Source organism: Dama dama, chromosome 27 (genome assembly GCF_033118175.1).
Source record: "Dama dama isolate Ldn47 chromosome 27, ASM3311817v1, whole genome shotgun sequence".
NCBI lineage: Eukaryota > Metazoa > Chordata > Mammalia > Artiodactyla > Cervidae > Dama > Dama dama.
Window position 1 is genome coordinate 23,091,472 of NC_083707.1, and position 26,328 is coordinate 23,117,799.

The 26,328-nt window shown below is 41.4% G+C and overlaps 1 protein-coding gene across 1 annotated transcript; it reads left to right on the plus strand.

Annotated features, from left to right (window-relative positions):
- Positions 1–14,163: 14,163 nt before the first annotated feature.
- On the plus strand, positions 14,164–24,567 carry ZNF24 (zinc finger protein 24). Its single transcript, XM_061131136.1, has 4 exons — positions 14,164–14,271; positions 16,138–16,636; positions 16,868–17,015; positions 18,982–24,567. The coding sequence occupies exons 2-4, from the start codon at positions 16,217–16,219 to the stop codon at positions 19,518–19,520; spliced, it is 1,107 nt and encodes a 368-aa protein (XP_060987119.1). The 5' UTR covers positions 14,164–14,271; positions 16,138–16,216; the 3' UTR covers positions 19,521–24,567.
- The last annotated feature ends 1,761 nt before the right edge of the window (positions 24,568–26,328 follow it).

A 26,328-nucleotide genomic window follows, 5' to 3' on the forward strand; every position in this document is an offset into this window, starting at 1 on the left:
GTTGTTTCACCTCTGCAGAAGTGCTGGAGGGGCCTGGGAGAGAGCTTGAAAGGGGAGGAAGATAGGCTTGTCACTGAGTGCATTGGGAAAACAATCGCCCAACAGACTTCCAGATGGAGAAGAAGGGTAGAGGGAGAAATGGCCATGATAGGGAGTTGAATTTAAAATGGACTGAATAATTTAATTCAACTCTTTCACCATCACACTCCCTACCCAATGGGGTGGGGATCCAGGAAGCAAAAACATCAGCTATAAAAGATAAGCTCCATTTTTTTTTTTTTTTTGCAATGTGATAGCCTTTTATCCACTAAATGGATACTGTATTTACTCCTGTATTGACTTCACTATTTTATGTTTCTTGAGAACATGAGCTACTTCATTCACTGGTGTTTCTCAAGTGTTAGACAGAATGCATGGCCCATAATAGAAACTCAAATATTTGTGGAATGAAAATATTTGAAAATCATATATCTGATAAAGGATTAATATCTGGAATGTATGAAGAACTCCTACAACTCAACAGAAAAAGAAAATAACCAAACAACCCATTTAAAAAGTGGGCAAAAGACATCAATAGACACTTTTCCAAAGAAGATCTACAAGTTACCAATAAGAACTGGAAAAGATGTTCAGTTTCACTTATCTTTTGGGAAATATGAATCAAAGCCTCAATGAGATATCACCTCATACCCATCATGATGGCTGATCAAAAATACAAAAAAATAACAAGTGTTGGCAAAGATGTAGAGAAATTGGAACCCTGGTACATTGCTGATGGGAATGTAAACTGGTAGAGCCACTGTGGAAAACAGCTTAATGTTTCCTCAAAAAGCTAAACATAGAATTACCATATGATCTGGCAATTCCACTCCTAATATAGACCCAAAAGAGTTGAAAGCATGGACTCAAACAGACACTTATATACCTATGTTCATAGCAGCATCATTCACAATAGCCAAAAGGGGGAAGCAACCCAAGTGTTCCTCAGTAAATCAACAGATAAGCAAAAGCATGCTATATGCATACAATGGAATATTATTTAGCCTTAAAAAGCAATGAAATTCTGACACAGGTATCCCCCACTTTTCAAAAGTTCACTTTACACTACTTCCCTTTTACAAAAGACCTACATCAGTACAGGTTTCTCCCACTATCTGAAAGAAGAGTGCTCCTCTGAAAACTTTCATAGGCTGAAATGGTGTAAAGCAAAGAAGTGGTTACCTTAGACACAGTTCAAAGTTACAGTGGCTTGATGCTGAGATGCTGAGGGTAGTTGTCCAGGAAGGAGCTTCCCAGTGCCATTCACGCTGCTTGGGCTGCTTGAGGCAAAGCAAACACTGAAGGCTATCATTGCCTTTTTCCTTGAAAGTAAAAATCCTCCTCAGATTTATTTCAATTAGTAAAAACAAGTACAGGTAGCCTCTGTGTTTTGAAAGTTCACTTTATGTCACTTCGCTTTTATGAAAGACCTACGTTACTACCTGTTCCCTGGTGGCTGGTAAAGAATTTGCATGCAATGTGAGAAACTTGGGTTTGATTCCTGGGGTGGGAAGATCTCCTCCTGGAGAAGGGAAAGGCTACCCACTCCAGTATTCTGGCCTGGAGAATTCCATGGACTGTATAGTTCATGGGGTCACAAAGAGTCATGACTGAGTGACTTTTACTCACATGGAGACAACATGCATCCTGAAGAGCAAGACTGGCACTGCCAAACCCCGTCCCTGGAACTACACTCAGCATCTCAGAATCAAGCTGCCACAGACTTAACTACGTCTGTAAACATCTGTGCTTTATCTTGATTTAGTTCATGTATCCCTGGTGGCTCAGTAGTAGAGAATCTGCCTGCAATGCAGGAGACCCGGGTTCAATCCCTGGATGGGGAAGATCCCCTGGAGAAGGGAATGGCTACCCACTCCAGTATTTTTTCCTGGAGAATTGCATGGACAGAGGAGCCTGGTGGGCTATAGTCCACGGGGTCAGTTGCTCAGTGTGTGACTGAGCACAGTACACCAAATCAGCTTCCAAAAGATTTCACAGAAGCTCCCGGCTTTGGGGTAGTGGAAGAAATTTGTACATGCTGCAACAGTGGTGAAACTTGAAAACACGGTGAGTGAAATAAGCCAGATAAATAAAGATGAATATTGTACGATTTTATTTATATGAGGTATCTAGAATAGGCAAATTCATAGAATACTGATTACCAGGACTGGGGGAAAGAGGATTGAGGAGTTTTTAATGGGTACAGAGTTTTGGTTTGGGGTGATGAAAAGTTCTGGAAATGGATAATTGTCACAATTGTATAGCATTAAGAATGTATTTAATGCCACTGAACTACACACTTCAGTTCAGTTCAGTTCAGTCACTCAGTCATGTCTGACTCTGTGACCCCATGAACCGCAGCACGCCAGGCCTCCCTGTCCATCACCAACTCCTGGAGTCCACCCAAACCCATGTCCATTGAGTTGGTGATGCGATCCAACCATCCCATCCTCTGTCATCCCCTTCTCCTCCTGCCCTCAATCTTTCCCAGCATCAGGGTCTCTTCAAATGAGTCAGCTCTTCGCATCAGATGGCCAAAGTATTGGAGTTTCAGCTTCAGCATCAGTCCTTCCAATGAACACCCAGGACTGATCTCCTTCAGGATGGACTCGTTGGATCTCCTTGCAGTCTAAGGGACTCTCAAGAGTCTTCTCCAACACCACAGTCCAAAAGCACCAATTCTTCGGCACTCAGCTTTCTTCATAGTCCAACTCTCACATCCATACATGACCACTGGAAAAATCATAGCCTTGACTAGACAGACCTTTGTTGGAAAAGTAATGTCTCGGCTTTTTAATATGCTATCTAGGTTGGTCATAACTTTGCTTCCAAGGAGTAAGCATCTTTTAATTTCATGGCTGCAATCACCATCTGCAGTGATTTTGGAGCCCAGAAAAATAAAGTCAGCCACTGTTTCCACTGTTTCCCCATCTATCTGCCATGAAGTGATGGGACCGGATGCCATGATCTTAGTTTTCTGAATGTGGAACTTTAAGCCAACTTTTTCACTCTCCTCTTTCACTTTCATCAAGAGGCTCTTTAGTTCTTCTTCACTTTCTGCCATAAGGGTGGTGTCATCTGCATATCTGAGGTTATTGATATTTCTCCCGGCAATCTTTATTCCAGTTTGTGCTTCCTCCAGCCCAGTGTTTCTCATGATGTACTCTGCATAGAAGTTAAATAAGCAGGGTGACAATATAGAGCCTTGACGTACTCCTTTTCCTATTTGGAACCAGTCTGTTGTTCCATGTCCAGTCCTAACTGTTGCTTCCTGACCTGCATACAGGTTTCTCAAGAGGCAGGTCAGGTGGTCTGGTATTCCCATCTCCTTCAGAATTTTCCACAGTTTATTGTGATCCACACAGTCAAAGGCTCTGGCATAGTCAATAAAGGAGAAATAGATGTTTTTCTGGAACTCTCTTGCTTTTTCGATGATGCAGTGGATGTTGGCAATTTGATCTCTGGTTCCTCTGCCTTTCCCAAAACCAGCTTGAACATCTGGAAGTTCACGTTTCATGTATTGCTGAAGCCTGGCTTGGAGAATTTCAAGCATTACTTTATTAGCGTGTGAGATGAGTGCAACTGTGAGGTAGTTTGAGCATTCTTTGGGATGCCTTTCTTTGGGATTGGAATGAAAACTGACCTTTTCCAGTCCTGTGGCCACTGCTGAGTTTTCCATATTTGCTGACATATTGAGTGCAGCACTTTCACAGCATCATCTTTTAGGATTTGAAATAGCTCAACTGTAATTCCATCACCTCCACTAGCTTTGTTCGTAGTGATGCTTCCTAAGGCCCACTTGACTTGACATTCCAGGATGTCTGGCTCTAGGTGAGTGATCACATCATCATGATTATCTGGGTCATGAAGATCTTTTTTGTACAGTTCTGTGTATTCTTGCCACCTCTTCTTAATATCTTCTGCTTCTGTCAGGTCCCTACCATTTCTTTCCTTTATTGAGCCCATCTTTGCATGAGATGTTCCCTTGGTATCTCTAATTTTCTTGAAGAGATCTCTAGTCTTTCCCATTCTATTGTTTTCCTCTATTTCTTTGCATTGATCACTGAGGAAGGCTTTCTTATCTCTCCTTGCTCTTGTTTGGAACTCTGCATTCAAATGGGTATATCTTTCCTTTTCTCCTTTGCTTTTCGCTTCCTGTCTTTTCACAGCTATTTGTAAGACCTCCTCAGACAGCCATTTTGCCTTTCTGCATTTCTTTTTCTTGGGGATGGTCTGCGGCTGCAACAGTGCACAGGCATGGCCGAGAGGCACTACCCTGCGTCTGAGGTAAGGAGCAGCGGCTGCGCTTTGCTGGAGCAGCCGTGAACAGCAACCCCGCGTCCAAGGTAAGAGAAACCCAGGAAAGATGATAGGCACTGAGAGAGGGGATCGGGGCAGACAGACTAAAACTACAGTCATGGACAACTAGCCAATATGATCACAGGACCACAGCCTTGCCTAACTCAATGAAACTAAGACATGCTGTATGGGACCACCCAAGAAGGACGGGTCATGGTGGAGAGGTCTGACAGAATGTGGTCCACTGGAGAAGGGAATGGCAAACCACTTCAGTATTCTTGTCTTGAGAACCCCATGAACAGTATGAAAAGGCAAAAAGATAGGACACTGAAAGATGAACTCCCCAGGTCGGTAGGTGCCCAATATGCTACTGGAGATCAGTGGAGAAATAGCTCCAGAAAGAATGAAGGGAACTATACACTTAAAAATGGTTAAAATGGTAAACTTCTTGTTTATTTTACCATAAGAACACTGAAGGAAACAAAAGGGAAAAGATTTTTCTATAATTCTAAGAAGAAGAAGAACAAGAAAAAGAAGAAGAAAGAAGGAAGAAGAAGAAAGAAGGAAGAAGAAGAAAGAAGAAGGAAGAAGAAAGAAGGAAGAAGAAGAAAGAAGGAAGAAGAAGAAAGAAGGAAGAAGAAGAAAGGAAGGAAGAAGAAGAAAGAAGAAGAAGAAGAAACACTATAGATTGTTGAAAAGCAGAAGATCTGGAAGATAAAATCCAGACAAGTGTTTGGTGAAGGGACTGACAAAGAATCTTCTCTTTGCCACTAACACTTAGGACAGGCCATGATGAGACTGTTCCACCAGTCCTAGAAGATTTGGTTTTACATTTTTTGGCCACTCTGTGCAGCATGTGGGATCCTAGTTCCCCTGACCAGGGATCGAACCTGTGCCCCAGCATTGGAAGTGCAGAGCCCTGACCACTGGAGCACCAGGGAAGTCCCAGTCCTAGAAGATCTGAATGGATTATATATAAATCCTGGATGGCTAATAAATAATATTGTTTTATAATTTCTATCTCAGATTCAACATGCTTCCTTTTATAAAGCTATATGCTAAATAACTCTAATTACTGTTATATGCTAATTATTTGGTTTCCCAGGTGGCTCAGTGGGTAAAGAATCTGCCTGCAATGCAGGAGATGCAGGAGACACGGGTCTAATCCCTGGGTCAGGAAGATCCCGTGGTGGAGGGCATGGCAACCCACTCCAGTATTCTTGCCTGGAGAATCCCACGGATAGAGGAGCCCGGTGGGCTACAGTCCACAAGGTCGAAAAGAGTTGGATATGACTGAAGTGACAGAGCACATGCTAATTACTTACTTTATTGATTCCTGACATTTTCACCTCATGGGTATGTCTTATTATCTGCATCTCTTAATCTTACTCAAGTTTGAATTTAAGGCTAAGATTAACTTGTTTGTCTTCAGATGGAGGACTGATTTTATTCAAAGTCTACAATGACATGGGGTGGCAGCTAAAATAAGGAACTCTACTGTCTGAGCTAATGATCAGCTGGATAGCCATCTGCCGTCTTTTCCTATACAGCTCTGCTGGCTCCAGTCTACTGAAGAAGGACTTGTCAGGATTGTAGGTAGAATATCTCCAGTTGGACATGTAAGTGAGGCCACATCAGAACTGAATTAGTCCATTAAATGTTGCTTTTGATTCATTGGCTTTTAGCAGTCTTGCAACGAAGGTGGTTTTACTGTTTGATTTCTTGATAGTCATTCAACCACAAATGATCAGTTTAGGCCAATAATAATAATTCCACTCCACCTGCAAGTGATTTTGATTTTGTTGTTGTTGTTCAGTCCCCAAGTTGTCCAACTCTTTCCAACCCAATGGACTGTAGCCCACCAAGCTCCTCTGTCCCTGGGATTTCCCAGGCAAGAATACTGGAGTGGGTTGCCATTTCCTTCTTCAGGGGATCTTCCCAATCCAGGGGTCGAACCTGCATCTCTTGCATTGGCAGGTGAATTCTTTACCACTGAGCTACCAGGGAAGCCCGGTTTTGATTTGGGCACTGGCATATCACTCAATGTAGGCCAGTGAGACATTAGGGAAAGCCTGCTGCCTGGCCTCTGGAAAAGTTTGCTTTCTTCTAAAAAAGAGACATAAAAAAGAGATGATACTTTTCAGTCTCTAGATGTTCCTGTGACTGGTTATGATAACAGGCAGTGCTGCAGGAGCTGGAAGACGCAGCTGACCCAGGTGGAGTGAGCAACTAAGAATACTACAGACAAGCGGGACTGAAGCCCTCAGGTGCCACTTTTTATATTTTTCATTTAAAACCAAAATAAGTGGAAGAGAGAGAATGATAAAAGTAAAAAACAGAGGCTCTGGTGCTAGGCAAGATGGAGTAAGCATAATCCAACCCTGTCTCTTTCCAAAGAGTCCCACAGTTGTCCAGTCGCTCAGTCGTGTCTGACTCTTCGATACCCCCTGGACTATACAGCACACCAGGCTCCTCTGTCCTCCACTATCTGCCAGAGTTTACTTACATTCAAGTCCACTGAGTCAGTGATACTATCTAACCATCTCATCCTCTGCCACCCCTTTATCCTTTTGCCTTCAGTCTTCCCGAGCATCGGGGTCTTTTCTAATGAGCTGGCTCTTCCCATCGGGTGGCCAAAGTCCGAGAGAATCCTGGACAAAGATCACAGAGTAGCTCCCTGAGGACTCCTCAAAGTGAATAATAGAAAGCAGACTGGGGAAGAAGACTAGAATTTCAGGTTCCACTGAATTTACCCTTTTTTTTCTTTTTGGTATCACCTGGCCTAGACTCAAAGGAAGCCTGAAACTCACAAGTGCCCACAGAGAAGCCCAAGAGATGGAAAAGGGGTTCTTAAGGGTCAGAAAGCATAAGGGAAGTTCCGTATCTTTTTTCTTCGTTCAATTCCTCTCCCTAGACAGTGGAAGGATAGCAGCACAGCAATGACAGAGGGCATGGGGCAGGCACTTTAAGAGGGAAACACTTCATTCTGCTCAGAGGAGCTTTGCTCCCAGAAGCTTGGTGCCAATCCCCACTGCTTTTATTTATTTTTAAAGTATTTATGTATTTGACTGTACCGAGTCTCGGTTGTGGCACACAGGATCTTCCATCTTCTTTGGGACATGTGGAGTCTTTAGTTGCAGCATGCAAACTCTTAGCTGTGGCACAAGGGATCTAGCTCCCTGACCAGGGATCAAACCCAGGCCCCCTGCATTGAGAGCTCGGAGACTTAGCCACTGGACCACCAGGGAAGTCCCAAGGAATAAAATTTTATTTTATTTTATTTTTTTAGTATTATTGCCTCTAACATTTATTGAGGTCTTTACAATTTATAGAACCTTTTTTAAAATATGTTATCTTCCTACATTCTTACTACTGTTGATTTAAAAAATATTAGATTGTTGAATAAGTTCATTCAGGTTTTTTCATAAGCTGTAAGAGAAAAGCCTAAATGAACATTTTTGCCAACCCAATATATTAATCCAATTTTATGGAAGAACATTTTAGTGATGTTATGGCCATGCTTTCCGGGAAACAAACTCACTCAGAAGGAATAAAATTTTTAAATGGATAAATTGGAGTTCATCAAAATTAAACATTTTCCTCTGTCAAACACTCTATTAAAAGAATATAGAGAAATAGAATTTTCAATCATGATTTCCCAGATTCATTCTTTATGTACCAAATGTTGGTTTTAGCTCAATATTTCTTTTTTTTAATTTAAAAAATTCAGTTTATTCAAACTAAAAAAATCATATATATTAGCTCCAGCTGCTATAACAAAATATCATACAGTCATGGCTTAAATAACAAATTTGTTCTTACAGTTCTGGAATTTGGAAAGTCCAAGGTAAAGGTGTCAGCTAATTTGGTTCCCTGTCACCCTGCTTATTTAACTTATATGCAGAGTACATCATGCAAATGCCAGGCTGGATGAAGCACAAGCGGGGATCAAGACTGATGGGAGAAATATCAATAACCTCAGATATGCAGATGATACCACCCTTATAGTAGAAAGTGAAGAGGAACTAAAGGGCTTCTTGATGAAAGTGAAAGAGGAGAGTGAAAAAGTTGGCTTAAAACTCAACATTCAGAAAACTAAAATCATAGAATCTGGTCCCATCACTTCATGGCAAATGGATGGAAAAACAATGAAAACAGTGACAGACTTCATTATCTTGGGCTCCAAAATCACTGCAGATGGTGACTGCAGTCATGAAATTAAAAGATGCCTGCTCCTTGGAAGAAAAGCTATGACAAACCTAGACAGCACATTAAAAAGCAGAGACATTCCTTTGCCGACAAAGGTCCATCTAGTCAAAGCTATGGTTTTTCCAGTAGTCATGTATGGATGTGAGAGTTGGACTATAAAGAAAGCTAAGTGCTGAAGAATTGATGCTTTTAAACTGTGGTGTTGGAGAAGACTCTTGAGAGTCCCCTGGACTGTAAGGAGATCCAACCAGTCCATCCTAAAGGAAATCAGTCCTTAATATTAATTTGAAGGACTGATGTTGAAGCTGAAACTCCAATACTTTGGCTACCTGATGCAAAGAACTGACTCATTGGAAAAGCCCCTGATGCTGGGAATGACTGAAGGCAGGAGGAGAAGGGGATGACAGAGGATGAGATAGTTGGATGGCATCACCAACTTGATGGACATTAGTTTGCGCAAGCTCCAGGAGTTGGTGATGGACAAGGGAGGCCTGGCATGCTGCAGTCTATGGGGTTGCAAAGAATCGAACATGACTGAGAGACTGAACTGAACTGAATTTGGTTCCCAGGTGGGGGGCTCTCTTCCTGGCTTGCAGATGGCCATCGTTATCCCTTGTCCTCACATGGTAGAGAAAGAGAGGAAGCAGCTCTGTGTGTCTCTTTTATAAGGGAATGAATCCCACTCTCATGACCGTATATAAACTTAATTACCTCCCAAAGTGCCCAGCTTCAAATAGTATTACACTGTGAGTTAGGGCCTCAGCTAGTGAGTTTGGGAAGCCGGCACAAACTTTCAGTCCATAAAATTATATGACCCAGCGATTCCACTTCTAGATATTTACTCCAGAGAGATAAAAACTTATGATCACAAAGCCTGTCCATTAATATTTATAGTGTGCACTTGTGTTAGTCACTCAGTCGTATCCAACTTTTTTGCAACTCCATGGACTGTAACCCCATGCAACCCCAGGCTCCTCTGTCTATGGAATTCTCCAGGCAAGAATATTGGAGTGGGTAGCCATTCCCTTCTCCAGGGGATCTTCCTGACCCAGGGATCAAAGCCAGGTCTCCTGCCTTGCAGGCAGATTCTTTACCATCTGAGCTACCAGGGAAACTCTATTTAAAATTGCCCAAATCTGGAGTTAACCCAAAAGTCCTTCAATGCTTAACTGGATAAACAAACGATACCTACAGTAAAATCCTACTTAGCAATACGCAGCAATAAAATGAAATGAACAATTGAGATATGTAACAACAACACAGATGAATCTCAAAGTTATTATACTTAATGAAAGTTATGTAAAAGGTTAACTTTATGATTCCATTTATATTACACTGTGTAAAAGTCAAAACTATTTTGATGGATAATAAACCAGTGGTTCTGGAGGAGGCCATGGCAACCCACTCCAGTATTCTTGCCTGGAGAACCCTATGGATAGAGGAGCCTCGTGGGCTACAGTCCATAGGGTCACAAAGAGTCAGACATGACTGAGTCAACTTAGCATTCATACATGCAAACCAGTGGTTGTCATGGGTTATGGAGTAGAAAATTTGTAAGTACATCTTGAGAGACATTTGTGGAATGATAGAACTATCCTATATTATGATTTTGGTGATAGTTTCATAATTTATACATGTATTAAAACTCCTAGAGCTATCTGCTAAAAGCAGAACTAATTTTACTGTCTATTAACTTATTTTAAAAAGAGAAGAGCCCCATGAAATAAAAAATAGAGCAAATAAACAAAGCCAAAAGTTGTTTCCTTGAAAGATTAATAAAATTGATAAACTTCAAGCAACACATATACAGAAAAATAAACAAGACTACCAATGTCAGGAATGAAAAAGAGGACATCACTACTGATCCTATAGACAGTATATTAAGGGAATATTATGAACAACTTTATGCTAAGACATCTGACAGCTTATATGAGTTAGATAAATTTCTTGAAAGACACTTTCATCTCACTGAGATATAAATGAGACTACTTTCCCTTGTATCTCATTGACCATGAACTGAATCATATGACCATCTCTAGCTAGGCAGAGTGAGTTCATGGCAAAGGGAAACAGATAAGTCATGAATGGCTTAGCTCAATCACAACTTATTACCTATGGCTGAGCATAGTGTTGTTGCTACTCAGTTCAGTTCAGCTGCTCAGTCGTGTCTGACTCTTTGCGACCCCATGGACTGCCAGGCCTCCCTGTCCATCACCAACTCCCAGAGCTTGCTCAAATTCATGTCTATTGAGTCAGTGATGCCATCCAACCACATCATCCTCTGTCATCCCCTTCTCCTCCTGTCTTCAATTTTTCATAGCATCAAGGTCTTTTCCAGTGAGTCAGTTCTTCATATCAGGTGGCCAAAGTATTGGAGTTTCAGCTTCAGCATCAGTCCTTCCAATGAATACTCAGGCCTGATTTCCTTTAGGATTGACTGGTTTGACCTCCTTACAGTCCAGGGGACTCTCAAGAGTCTTCTCTAACACCACAGTTCAAAAGCATCGATTCTTCGATGCTCAGCTTTCTTTATGGTCCTACTCTCACATCCATATATGACTATGGAAAAACTATAGCTTTAACTAGACGGACCTTTGTCAGCAAAGGAATGTCTCTGCTTTTTAACATGCTGTCTAGGTTGGTCATAGCTTTTCTTCTAAGGAGCAAGCGTCTTTTAATTTCATGGCTGTAGTCACCATCTGCAGTGATTTTAGAGCCCAAGAAAGTATGTCACTGTTTCCATCGAAAGTGAAAGTATTAGTCAATCAGTCGTGTCTGACACTTTGTGACCCCATAGACTGTAGCCCACTAGGCTCCTCTCTCCGTGGAATTCTCCAGGCAAGAATACTGGAGTGCGTAGCCATTTCCTTCTCCAGGGGATCTTCCTGACTGAGGAATCAAACCTGGGACTCAGAGGATGGGGTTTCAAAACCGAGGTTTATAGTCCCTGCTCTCAAAAGAGTAGAGAAGAAAAACTCATTGTGATTTTATTTACTCTCTCAGAAAGAATTAGGAATGATAGAATGAATCCCAGGCAAAGGGTCTTATTAAATTTTAACATTTTTAATCTGCCCAAGTACTTCTGTTTGATGTGTATGTTTTTAGTTTTCCAGCATTAATTAGATGTAAAAACACTTAAAGCAAGACAAAATAAAACAAAAATGTCTTGAGCTACCTTTTATTTATTTATTGCTTTTTAAAACTTTATTTCGACATAGCTATACTTACAGAAAACCCACCTGCCAGTGCAGGTGACATAAGAGATGCAGGTTCAATCCTGGATCGGGAAGATCCCCTGGAGGAGGGCATGGCAACCCACTCCAGGATTCTTGCCTGGAAAATTTCATGGGCAGAGGAGCCTGGTGGGCTGTGGTCCACAGGGTCACAAAAAGTTGGACAAGACTGAAACGACTTAGCACGCATACAAGCATACTTACAGAAACACACTCATATTGGTTAACAGAATGCAATTTAAATTATCCTACACAATTTGGACCAAAAAACTTGGTACATGGCTTGCTTTTAAAAAGAAAGAAAAAGGATTTTCATTCTGGTTTATTTTTTATCTATTATAAATGTATATACAAGATCCTCCATCAAATTCTGCTAAAGCACACAGCATGAACCTTGAGAAATTAAATTTTGGTTTGTCTCTGAAAAATAACATGAGCTAGCTTTTAGAGTCACCAAAGAGAGAACAGTTGGGAAGAGCAGCCAAGTAGGTTGGTGGCAATAGCCAAGTAGGAAAGAAAAAAGTAAAGATTTCAGAAACCCCCTAAATGAAGAGAGATGAGTCATCAGAAGTAGCAGGGGTTTTGGGGGGGCAAAGCTCCAGTTAGAGAGTAGTGGAGTGCTATACCATCAGCTGCTAACTTGAGAGCTTTCTCATTCACCAGTCCAGCAGACTGAGGGCTCTTTGCAAAAGGAACTTTCCCGAAGAGGCAGAAAGCTGAAGCCTGAGGATATTGGAATGCTTCTGAAAGGCTGGACCTGCACTTCTAACACAGACCTTAAACAACAGGGCTCTTTCTTTGTGGTTTCTGAGGCCTGCCACGTGACCTAGCAAAAGCAGCAATCTGAGCAGCCCACACTTTATTCATTTATTCAACAAATATTAACCGAGTTCTCTAGTCAATCCTAAAGGAAATCAACTCTGAATATCCTTTGGAAGGATTGACGCTAAACTAAAACTCCAATACTTTGGCCACCTGATTCGAAGAGCCAACTCAGTGGAAAAGACCATGACGCTGGGAAAGACTGAAGGCAAAAGGAGAACGGGGTGGCAGACGATGAGATGGTTGGATGGTGTCACCGACTCAATGGGCAGGAATATGAGCAAACTCCAGGAAAGAGTGAAGGACAGAGGAGCCAGGCATGCTGCAGTTCATGGGGTCACAGTCAGACCCGACTTGGCAACTGACCAACAATCCATGTACCAGGCAGTCTGTATCCTATGTGGAGATACTGTGGTGAATAAGACAGGCACAGTCTCTGCCTTTATGGGTCTTATGGACAAAAACAAAACAAACAAAAATAGAGAAGTGAATAAATGAGATCACTTCTACCCAGCGCTATGAGAGTGGGGAGGTTTCCAGGAGGAAAGGTGGTCAGGAAGGCTGAGGATCCAGACCACAATGAGCCTACAGAGTTGGAGAGTGGGGGTGGGGGCAGGGAACAGACTAGTGGGGCCTTACAGGAAAATGTAAGGAATTTTTATGTCATAATTAAGGCAGTAGGGGAAGATTCCTCTGGAGGAGGAAATGGCAGCCCACTCCAGTATTCTTACCTGAAAAATCCCAAGGACAGAGCAGCTTGGCTGGATACACTCCATAGGGCAGCAAAGAGTAGGACACAACTGCGCAACCTAGCACAAGCAGGAGTAAGGCAGTTAGGGATCCATTAAATGTCTTTAAATAGGGGAATGAAGCTGTCTGATTTCTGTTTTTAAACAATCACTTTGGCAGCTGCTTTGTAATAGAAACTGTCAAGACTCAAGTAAGAAAATGACCACGCATTCTGCAAATTCAATGTGAGCTCACTGCCAAAGCTCTTGGTTAAGAGTCTCATCTTGTTTCCCTGACAATTACACTGGTCATAGTAAAGTTGTATGGCATAGCCAGTAGGAGGCAAAGGTGAGAGTCATGCCTTGGTTTCAAATCTTGCTTCCCACTTACCAGTTATGAGCACTCGGCAAGCTATTTACTTGTGCCTCAATGATCTCAGCTGTGAAATGGGAATAACAAAAGTTCTTACTATCTCAGCGTTGTTGTGAAAATGAAATTTCATGTAAAGCACGGTGACAGTGCCTGGTACAAAGTAATTAACATTCATAAATATTCATAATACTTCTTTCAGAGAACTACTGTGAAGATCACATGAGATAACGCATGTGAAAAGGCTTCTGAAACCGTAAAGACTGTCTTAGTGGCAGAATTCTTTCTTTTCCTTGTCTTTCAAGCGGAACCCAGAAGGCTGGGATACCGGGGGAGGAAGGCGCGAGGCCAAGCGAAGCCTCAAAGCAGTCATTGTCGTTGGACAGCCCTTCCCCCGGCCCGGAGCACATCTCCATGGCAACGTGGGGCTTCGCCTCCCCCCGCCTCCCTCCGCCTCCTGGGGCCCACAGACCGGAAGCAGTCCGCGCCGGGGGCTGCTGGGAAACGGCTTCTGAGCGGCGTTTCTGCGTCGGCCGAAGACAGCGAAGCGGCTGTGGTGCCCGAGCCCGAGGTTTGTGCGAGTGGGGGGAAGGGTGTGAGGGGGATGCTGGCCTGGGGGCTGCAGACTGCTTGGCAAGAGTCAGCGAAGAAGCCTGGCGGGAACCTTCCTCGGCTTCTTCCAGAGGCGCGAGGGACAGGCCGCGGTCTCCGTGCCCGGCAGTTGTGGGACGGGCAAGGGAAGACAGAAAGCCAGATCGGGCTTTCAGCACCCTCGAAGAGTCCTCCATCCCCTGTGTCCTTCGCGACCCCCGATTCCCCTCCCCCATCGGCCGGTTTTGTTCTATTTCGAGGCCCAGGCATCTCGCGGAGAGTTCTGGGATTCTTTTCGGGCGGAGGTGGGAGTGGGCGGGCCTCGCGCGGGCCTGCCGGGACTTGTAGTTCAGCCGGCCGCGGGCGGAAGTGCTGGGGCTCGTTCGCTGTTGTGGCCGGGTGGCGTTCGGTCTGAGGAAAGCCGCCGCCCCAAGTGCGGGGAAAAGGGGCTGACGTCGTTGGGGTGGGGGCGCGGTTCCCAGCGGCACTCTGCAGGAGTGCGTGGGGAGGTCACCAGGGACCGGGCTCTCCGCGCAAAGACGGTCGGGACCGCGGGCCTGGGCTCCCCGCACCTCCTCACATCCCACCGCCAGGGTGCTGTTTGAGAACGTAAAAGGAAGAGAAATTTCTTTTCTATAGAATGCTTGAGCCGTAGAAAGGTAGGGTCTTGGAATAGAAACAGATCTATAGGCCAAAGCTACATGTTTATAAAGCCGCCACACTCCGCAGAGTATTTAATTAAACTTGTGTGTATGTTACCTGATCTTTTCTGATTCCTGTTTTTGGTAGGGTTACAGGAAGTTTTTGGAAATTAGCTTTCATATTCTGGGGCCTGAATGGGTACTTTGAGCAGCTGCGTGGCTAATTCTTAACGCGTGTTGTAGACAATGGCATGGGATGACTGTGCAAATACCAAGGAAAGGATCAGAAATGGCACAAGGTTTCCATGAAGGTAGTAGCTGGGGAGATTGTGAGTCATTCAGTGTCAGCGGAAGAATCTGCACCACAAAGGTGTTATGAGAGTACTTTTTTCCCCTAGAATTTGCTTAATAATGCCTGTCGTTCCTAATTTAAAGGTGTTTATGGTGTGGAGGGTAACTGAAAAATAATTAACTTTTATGGCACATAGTGGTTACTTTTTTCCAACATTATTTAATCTGTTCCTGAGCAAGTGATTTTTTTTTTAACGTATATTTTAAGTCATAGGAGTTCTTAAACATTTAAAAAATAACCCCTAAACGTTTTGTGAAAAAAAATTTTTTTAAACAGATAATAAAAAAGCAGTCCCTGCTTTTGAGATGACCTAAGTGTGTCAAGAACACCAGTACTGACTTGTAGATAATGTGTTCAAGGGTCAGATGCATTTAGGTAACACTGAGAAGGGCTGGTTCTTAACTTAGATTCTTTTGATTGTTGAAATAGGTTTTGTTGATCATACTTTGGCAAACTTTCTCTCTGAAGGACCAGGGTAAATATTAGGTTTCTCATGCCCTATAGTGCCTATTGCAACTGCTCAACTCTGCTATTGTAATGTGAACAAATGAATGAAATTATTTATGGAGACAGATGGTTTAATTTCATGTCACTTTCACATGTCCTGGAGTGTTCTTTTGATTTTTTTCCAACCATGTACAAGTGTGAAAACTATTCTTAGTATACGCATTGTACAAAAATGGGCAGCAGGCCAGATTTTGCCATGAGCTGTAGTTTGCCAACTTCTGGTTCAGGTTGTTGATTGGAATTTTTAATCTAGTAGAAGAATACATTTTTATTTCCTTTAATCAGTCTGTGTCCAGGTTCTTAGAATATTTAGTCACTTATATATTTTTCATTTCTTGTGCCTCAGGAGTGCCTGTGAAGAAAATTGGGTATTTCCCTAAGGTATCTTGCCTTGATTGTCTTTCCTTGAAGTATTATAAATCAGGATGTCTGCACAGTCAGTGGAAGAGGATTCAATACTTATCATCCCAACTCCAGATGAAGAGGAAAAAATACTAAGAGTGAAGCTGGAGGAGGATCCTGATGGTGAAGAGGGGTCGAGTATCCCCTGGAACCATCTTCCTGACCCGGAGGTTTTCCGCCAGAGATTCAGGCAATTTGGATACCAGGATTCACCTGGGCCGCGGGAAGCTGTGAGCCAGCTTCGAGAACTTTGCCGTCTGTGGCTCAGGCCAGAGACACACACAAAAGAACAAATCTTGGAGCTGGTTGTACTGGAGCAGTTTGTTGCCATCCTCCCCAAGGAGCTACAGACTTGGGTTCGAGAGCATCATCCAGAGAATGGAGAGGAGGCAGTGACGGTCCTGGAGGATTTAGAGAGTGAACTAGATGACCCTGGACAGCCAGTAAGTTTCCTGTGTTAGGAGCACTGGCATAGCAGTATTCACGGCTCCTGAATTAGTTCCACTCAACTAAGTTAGAATTATGTTTATGCTTCCCCTTCCCCCCTTCATTTTTATGCTGCTTTGCCCTCTGGGCCTCTGCAGCATATGTTTTGTATGATTTCTTTGGTGTGTGTTTTAGTTTTGATTCTCATCAAATTCCTTCTCAACTGAACCAATTCCTGTCATTTCCAGGTTTCTCTTCGTCGACGAAAACGGGAAGTGTTAGTGGAGGAGATAGTATCTCAAGAAGAAGCTCAGGGATTACCGAGTTCTGAGCTTGATGCTGTGGAAAACCAGCTCAAGTGGGCATCCTGGGAGCTCCATTCCCTAAGGCACTGTGGTGAGGACTGGAACTCTTGTGGGCTGGAGAGTGAGAGTGTGGACCTTTTGTCCAGAACTCTATGCTTATTTTTACTGGGAGCAGGGAGGGGGAATAATCACCTTCACCTGATTGCTTAGACATAGACACATTGTAGGATTTCTGTTCTTATGTGATAAAAATTGGTTTGCTGACCTTGGGTCTTTTATTCTTCAACATAACATCATCAACCTTTTCTTTGCTTTTATGTCTTTCTTTGAAGGCCTGCCCATTTCTGGTGGGCATTTGACTTACTCTGAGCCATAACCTACCCGTAGACCAGGTCCCTATGTATTGCTTATTTGCCACCTGTTTTACATCCTTCCAGTCTCCTACCTAGTCCCCCTGGTATAATAAGCTTTCCTCTTCAAATCTAGTTTTTTTGTTTGTTATCACCAAAATCTTTTTGAATTTCAGCTTTTTTGTTTTTTCTTCAACATAAGTACAGAAAAATTAAATGGAAAGATTATTCACTAACACCATTCTTTCCCAGCATCTTGGCAGTTAATGCCACATTACTTTGTGGCAGTTATTGCCACATACTTACTTTGATACAATCCTGTATATTCCTAAAACTGCTAGATTTCTTGTTCATATTTATATGAATTAAAATGAAATTTTGTTTGCAACTGCTTTGGGCATCATTTCTTGAGGTAGTTGAAGGTAATGGTAATGTGAGCCAGATGAGTTCTGAGTAGGCTGCCCCTCTGAATTATGGGGTGTTCTTCTGTATAGTAGAGTTTGAGAACCAGTATCTTTGGTTGTTGGAGGTGGCATCTTCCTGGGTGGCAAACTTCTCCCTTGCCTGAACTGTAGAATAGACTTAATTCTTGCCTCTTTAAACTGTAGAATAGAATAATTCTCACCTTATTTTAGCATTCTGGTCTTTACCACACTTGGGAACTCAATTCTTTCTGTGCCATTTGTTACCTTCACACTCACTTCTCTGTTATTCAAGTCTCCAGACCTCACTAATCTCCTCTGACTCTTCAGTGTCTCTTAGTCAGCCTTTTCTATCTGTCTCTTTCTTAATCATTTGTTACAGACTTTCTCACTATGTACAAGTTTCTTGAGTGCTTCTGCTCACCCTTTAGTAACTGTTTATTCATCAAAGCTTAAAGTTTCAGGAAGGTCTTATATGAGACTTGCTCATACCACTCCTGCCTACAGGTAGATGATGGTACCTCATGTTGGTAATTCGTAACTCAGGCTGTTCTTTCACTGTGCACATATAACAGGCCTAGAAGTCATAGCTTGTCTAAATACCATGACAAATACCAAATACAGCAAGTTGCTTTTACAAGAAAACTTCAGTCATTAAAAGAGCCTTGAATTTCTAAGTGTCATGTCCCAAGTTAACACAGGATGCTCCCAGCTTACCTTCAGCTGCTTCTTGTCAAGACTGCTATATTCTCCTTGTAGTCTAATCTTGGCTTTGACCTGCCTTACCTTGCTCATTTTAGAAAAATCACTGTCTGACAGATTGGTTACTTACATTTTGTATTTTGATGTAATCTCTCCCTTTTCAAAGCAAAACAATGTGATTTCCTGATGGCAAATTTTGATTTATTTTTCTCCTGACCTTAGCTGCATCTCTGTGTCTCCTAACAAACTTAGACTCTCTGAAACATCTGCGGTTTTTCCACCCTTTGATTTTTGACCACCATTATGTAACCCACTCCCTGTGCTACTACTCACTAGGATACAGCCTTTTAATTCCTCATATGTTCTCATGCTCTCACCTCATTAACCTCATAATCAGTTGTTTTCATATTTTTCTTTTTTGAGACTAGGCAGTAGTATCATCACCAGTTTCATAGTGCTGTTTATAGACATATACAAGCTATTTACTTCAAGTTCATTTTTTTTTTTAACTTTTTTTTTTTCTTCAGTTGTCTGTCCTCCCAAATAGGAAGTGAGTGATATTTACATTTTCTGTTTATTTCAGATGATGATGCTAGGACTGAAAATGGAGCTCTAGCTCCAAAGCAGGAGATTCCTTCAGCAGGAGAATCTCATGAAGTTCCCGGCACTCTCAATATAGGTGTTCCTCAAATCTTTAAATATGGAGAAACCTGTTTCCCTAAGGGCAGGTTTGAAAGAAAGAGAAATCCCTCCCGAAAGAAACAGCATATATGTGACGAATGTGGGAAACACTTCAGTCAGGGCTCAGCCCTTATTCTTCATCAGAGAATCCACAGTGGGGAGAAACCCTATGGATGTGTTGAGTGTGGGAAAGCATTCAGCAGGAGTTCCATCCTCGTGCAGCACCAGAGAGTCCACACTGGAGAAAAACCTTACAAATGTCTTGAATGTGGAAAAGCCTTTAGCCAGAATTCTGGGCTTATCAATCACCAGAGAATCCATACTGGGGAGAAACCTTATGAATGCGTTCAGTGTGGGAAATCCTATAGTCAGAGCTCAAATCTCTTTAGACATCAGCGAAGACACAATGCAGAAAAACTTCTCAATGTTGTGAAAGTTTAAGAAATTAAAAAAAAAAAAGTCAGCACTCAGGTCTTTTTCTTCTGAAATGAAGACAAAATTAAAAACATGAAATGACATAGTTTTCCTATAGACTGTTAGAAAATCCACTGGGAAGTGTAGAAAATCTTCACCCACTATTATTATCTTAAAAGGAATGGTGTCATACCTGCCTAGAAACTGAAATTTTAAACTTTATTCAGGTGTTAATGCCTAATCTTCCATGTGATATTTCTTATTATTTTTCCTAATGATGAACTACCTGATCTTTGTCCCTTTGTTACAAAGTTTGCTTCTTAGACCGATATATTATTTGTGTTGGTCATCGAAATGTTCTTTGCAAGGATACATTCCCTTCTACATTGAAAAGCAACAGGAATTACAAAATCTGAAAACGGAAACCACTTTTTCCAAATTTACCTGTTTCCTTTTACCTAATTTGAATATGCATTTTTGAAAATAGAAGATAAAAGGTGACCAAAAACCAGAGTGAAATAAGCCTTAAAACTCAGATAAGAAGTGACGGTTGATAAAACATGAAAAAGTGAACGGGACACCCAGATTGGGGAAGACTGACAAATACTTTGATCCAAGAATTGAAGTGTATCAAGAATTTATTCTAGGTATAATTATCTGCCTGCTGGAAAACTCAAAAATAGCTCATCCTACCTGTAATTGAGAAGCAACCCACTCATGAAAATAATGTCCTCTCCTGTGTCATTAGAAAGTGAACAGTCTAAACAAACAGTTGTAAAGCAATGAAAGTAGAAATTATAACACTAGGGGAGGATCTGTAGTGAATGGCAGTGTTGAAGGGCAAATGTAAACAAGAGTAATGATCTGTCTTGGCTTTTAGAAAACAAAAGACTTGAAGATCTAAGTCATTGTTATTTTTCTTTCATTTTTGTAGAGGACAGGAGAATCCCTGACAGGTGGGGAACAAGGTATCAGGTTTTTTATTTTACTCTTTTGGTACAAAAGGGTTGAACACCAAGCTAACAGAGCAGCCATGCGTTTATTAAATTTTCTACCGACAAGGCACTGTGCTAGGTACTGTAACCCTGCCATGGGTAGGTAGGTATTCTTCCACTGTAAATCACTGGGGGTTGGTATAAAGCTGTTTCCTGTGAGTTAGCCTCTCCCCCCTCTCCCCCAGTCTAAGCAGTCCTGGGGTGGGGGGTCACCTCTGAGATTCCTAGAGCCATAGTTCTCTTACCAGGGTGTTGTATTGGGGAAAGGAAGACTCAGCTCAAAGAGCTAGCCAGCTCGTCAGCAGTCTTCAGAGGTGAGTCCAAGATAACTATCACAGTTTGGAAGTTTATGGGTCTTTTATTAAAAAAACCTAATCAATCTCTAGTAGTATTGAGGTTGTACTTAACATATTAGGTTGAATGGATTGTTCTATTTAAAAAAGAACTAGGCTATTAACAACTAGTTTATTAATTGTCAGAGTTGGTGGAGCTTTTTTCTTTAATTTTAAGTCTTAACACAGTTTTTAAAAAATGTATAAAAGTAATAACATTGTAGTAGTAGGATTATATACTCCTTGGTTGAGAATCCCAAATACTGTGGTTCTGTTTAGTGGAAAACTCTGGAAGTTAAAATATATAGAATATGAGAAAAGGCTTTTTTATAGTGGGCATAATTGTGTGGAAAATGACCCATGTGAATAAAAATACTACGTATTTGCAGTTTTGGGTTACATCTGGTGCTTGGATCAAATTAAAAAATGGAAGGTGCGATTTGCATGAACCTGTTAAAAAGCAGAGTAATAAATGCAAGGTTAGCTGGTGGAGAAGTGAGGCAGAATGGAGCTTGTTTATAGATTTTTTGATAACAATTAATTATAAGAAATGTGCTTTATAGATTAAGATTTATTGAAGTATAAATATGTAGTAATGATATAATGTATTTTAAGTTATACAAGAATATGTAGGGACTTTTGTTTGGGTCTTTTTCTCTTTGTGGCTGAGAGGAAACAAGTCAGTGTCCAATAAAGCTATGAATTCCTCCGCTTTCAGATAAAATGGTCTTGGGTTGATTGATTTATTTATAACTGGCTTCTTTCCAAGTAGGTTCTGAAGTGGCATATTTGGAATACTGCTTGGATGACAGAATTCTTATATCAGAGTAGGTAAGAATGGAGTAACCTCTCGGTGGCTAGAGTTTCATGGTTTTTTAGATCTTCTGCTTTTCCTGTATACAGAGAAGCTTCCCTGTACGTTTGTCATAAATGCCAAAGATGTTTGGTGTAATGTGAGGACTTAGAAAAAAGTATGAAGAGTTGGCAAATGTGAGTTTGTCTTGTCATCTCTGATACCTGTGTGTTGTTTAAGGAGGATTCTGAGACTAAGGCAAGGCTCTGGGGGGGAAATGGACTGGACCCCAGAAAACTGGGTGATGATACACATTAAAAGGAAATGATTGTCTGTGTACTCCCCATCTCTGATTATCTATTCGGTGCTTTGTGATTTCATCTGGACTTTGATTTATGTCCACTCGGATGATCATAGTTGGCAATTCTGGGGGGTGCCCAGCCTTTGATGAAGTGGTGATCTAGCATTGCCAACCAGTGGCATCTGTTCGGTTAGCAAATGAGCAGTCATTATTAACGGCAAGCAGACTGCTTATGCATGTCCAATAGCCACTGAGCACTTGCTCATTACTGCGAAATTTTCTTTTGATTTTCTTGGATGTTGAACTCTCCACATTCACACCCAGTTGGCACTTGATCATTTAGCAGTAGGTCTATCACATTTGTGTAAGTTGCAGGGAGGGTTCTATGTACTGAAATAATCTGCATGCCAGTCATTGGGTTAGACACTACCCATCTTCCTTAGATTTGTAGACTAGGAAAGCAAGATTTAGAGATCGTGTGACTTGCATGTGGCCAGTTAGAGCTAAAACTCAAATCTAGTTCTGTGAACTCCAGGGATATATTTTTTTTCACAATGCAATGAATGATGGCTATTAAATCTTGATTGGTAAATTTTATGCTTTTATCTTATGGTTAACAAATATAAAGGCTATTAAAACATACTTGTTTGGCTTTTCTACAGTTCAGAAATACAAAATGAAAACAGACATTTCTTTCTATTGTCTAAATTGAGAAGTAATAATTACTTGGTTTGCTCTTCTTCCAGACTTAGGCATATACATAATTAAGCAAAAACGTGTTAATAGCTGACACTTGTCACTGTACACAGACACTGTTGGAAGCGCTTTACCATGGATTAACTCTTAATCCCCACACCGACCATATGAGGTAGGTACATACCCCCATTTTACATGTACTGCACTGAAAATTGCCTCCTCTCCCTCCCACTTGGATGTAGACTTTTATTTTTTTATGGCTACATACTAACCCATTGCATCAATACGCTATAACTGGAACTTCCCAGGCAGTCCAGTGGTTAAGACTCGGCACTCCCAATGCAGGGGGCACAAGTTCAATCCCTGATTGGGGAACTAAGATCCCACATGCCACACAGCGCAGCCTGAAAAAATATGCTGTAACTTATTAGACAACCCCTGTTGGTAGGTAATTTCGTTAGTTCCAATTTTTTTTTAAATTACAAATAAAGGTAGAGTTAACATCCATATATATTTTGCTGCCTGTGTGGGTATTTCTGTAGCGTAAATAGCCAGAAGCGGATTTATTGGGTCAGGAAATGTACATATTTAACATTTGGAGAAATATCATGAGAAAAGATTGTACCACTTTGCAGCTCCATCACTAGTTAGAGTGCCTCTTTGCCTACACTCCACCAACCCTGAATCCTTCAATGTGTTTGCTCTTTTTTTGTTAATAAGGAGAATTATCTTTTTATGCTTGTATTTGCGATTTGCATTTCAAATTGTGAATTGCATTTTCCCATTTTTAATTATGAAAAAATAAATGACTACCATCTCAGTGTACAAAACTTTTATATACAAGCGAAGAGAGACCCTTTTCTCCAGCATTTCCTATCACATTCCACTGCCCACAGTTGAGTATGCATTCATCTAATCTCCTTTCCATAATTCCCATGTGAGTATGCATATACATATAAATGCCATTTTTACATAAATAGGATATATATATGTATTGTTCTGCAGCTTGCTTTTTTTGGTCTCAAAAACCAATCCTAAGGTCTTTAAATCTCCATAATGGTTGAATAATATTCAATACTATGAAAATACCATTATTTAACTGTTCCCTTATTTTTTCTCTTGCTATTACATTGCCAAAGTAAACATCTCTTTCATATCTGTATGCATGTGTGTGAGTATTTTTTTAGAATGGAGTAGACCATAGGTTGTTGGGTCTATCAGATTGTTACCAGATTGTCTATCAGAGAACAATCTGATAGTAGACCCACCTTAGCTGTCCCAAAGGCCTTCATGACTTTCTGTTTTCACCAACTATGGAAAGTGCTCATTTCCCCATAAAGCTTTACCTGCACTTGATAATTTTTATCTGATGGGCAAAAAAAGAGAAAAAGGATCATTTTACATTTTCCTGATTAATGGCAAGGTTGAGGTTATTTTCATATATTTATTGGCCGTTTATAGTTTTATCATGGATAGTTTGTATCCTTCACCTGCTTTTCTATTGAGTTATGTGTGGATATATGTTGTTTCTGTTCAGCATCTCTTTCCCCATCTTGTGATAACAGAATAAATATTGTGGGGAACCCATTCTCTGTGGCTTAGGTGAGTACATGACCAGGTCAGGCCTTCCTGAATCCCACACCTCCTTAGCCACAGTGATTAAAGAATGGGCATGTAACCCAAGTCAGGCTAAAGAATGCCCTCAACGGAACTTCTGCTGGAACTCTTGGAAGGAACGCTCGACAGAGATCCCACGAACTAAGGACTGTGTAAGCCTGAAAATTTGTACTGTGTGGAATGAGTCTGAGGGGAAACTCAGAGGCTAGCAGAAAGGAATGAGAGCTAAGTTCTGGTGTCATTTTTCTGGAGGCCCTAGATCCAGCTGTGCCTAAAGCCTGCCCTACCTCTGGACTTTAACGTTTTGTGAGCCAATAAAGTCCCTTTCTTGTTTAAAATATTTGAATTGGGTTTCTGTCCTGATTAATATAGGTTATTTGTATTTTCTTACTAATTTGTAGAAAACCTTTGTAATTTTAAATTCTAGACTTATACTTTATGCACTACATAAGTTAATAAAATTAGCATGGCCTTCCATGATTTGGCCTCTGTCCAGCTCTGCCATTTGTTACTCTACTCTTGTCTACACCACACAGCACATACGTATACTTTCAATTCCAACAATAACTGAACACTGGTGTTGGCAATGGCTATAGATAAAAAAGACACACAGTCAAGTCCTTGACATTTCTCTTCCCATCCTTACAGATTCATTAACTTGGGACCCAGACTAGGGATTACATTGCTGAGTCTATACCCACCTCCAGCCATCACTCTTAGGGTGTTCCTCTCAAGCACCGCCTGTATGTGACTTGGAACCCCTTCCCATGTCCCCCTCTTCCCCCCAATGTGGTTTTCTGGGGTCCTTTTTTAAATTTTTCAGGCCTGTGGATTTGAAGTTGCTCAGGCCCAAGACTGCCCTGGGGTTTATATCTATTGCTTTTGGAACCACAGATGGCAGTAGGGAAAAAAAAGCATGTGATGAATGGTAAGAAGAAAGTACACTAGGAGAGAAGAGACCACAAAACATCAAGCAGGAAATGGATTGCAATTTAAACAGGTCATACAGGGAAGACTTCACTGATAGTGAAGTTTGAGAAAAGATACAAGTAAGTGTAAGGAAGCATGCTGAGACTCTAGGGGGAAAATACTCTAGGCATGAGAACAGCAAGTGTGAAGAGTTTGATGTAGGAGCAATGCCTGATTAGTTCAAGAGGCAAGGCCAGTGGGGCTGGAGCAGAGTGAACAGGGGTGAATGTAGTGGGTGGAACCAGAGAAGGGAGTTAAGGGTGGAGAGGAGGGCCAGATCATGGTTACTTGGTTAGCCGTTGGCGAGAACTATGAATGAGATGGAAAACTCATAGAGATTTTGGGCAAAGGAGTGTAATGAGTAGGTGCTGAGACTAGAATAAAGTGTCCCAACTAGTTTCTTTAAATTCGTAAAAGTTTCTCTACATACTTTTATGTAAATCTATAATATACTATTAATATAAACTAATATATAGCTACATGAGAAAAGCTTAGAAATAAAAAGCATTCCAAAAGTCACCCGTGAGTCCACAATCCTAGTATTATCCCATTAACAATTTTATGTTGTGTCTACACCTATAAAAATGCACTCTGTATACCTGTCCCTGTCTCTACCTATTATACCATGTTTACAACAGAAAGAAAAATCTAGAAAGCAGTAAACAAAGTCCATATCTTGATTTCTTAATCTTAGTGCCACTTTTCCTCTTAACTGTGGATCAACTGTGCTACCCTAGGCTGCCCTCTCCATTGGATCTAAGCTACCCTCTCAAACCTACTCGGGCATACTCCAGTAATCCTTACCTCTTGCATTATAAATTTTTCCTCTCTGAATTTAATTAGCATGCAAATATCCTTTCAAAAAAATCATCACAAAATCCTTCAGACCAAGATGACTAACCTGAGCAAGTACAGTACTAGACAAAACATATCAGAAGCAAAGGACAGGAGTGGAGATCCCTGAAATGGGAAACATGAAGCAAATTTGGGGCTTCCCTGGTGGCTCAGATGGTAAACAATCTGCAATGCAGGAGACCTGGGTTCGACCCCTGGGAAGATCCCCTGAGAAGGGAAGGCAACCCACTCCAATATTGCCTGGAGAATTCCATGGACAGTCCATGGGATCCCAAAG

Coding starts and splice junctions, on each gene's coding strand:
- ZNF24 (XM_061131136.1), top strand. CDS start 16,217: ATGTCTGCACAGTCAGTGGAAGAGGATTCAATACTTATCATCCCAACT. Junction 16,637..16,867: donor TAGATGACCCTGGACAGCCA/GTAAGTTTCCTG, acceptor TGTCATTTCCAG/GTTTCTCTTCGTCGACGAAA. Junction 17,016..18,981: donor CCATTCCCTAAGGCACTGTG/GTGAGGACTGGA, acceptor TGTTTATTTCAG/ATGATGATGCTAGGACTGAA.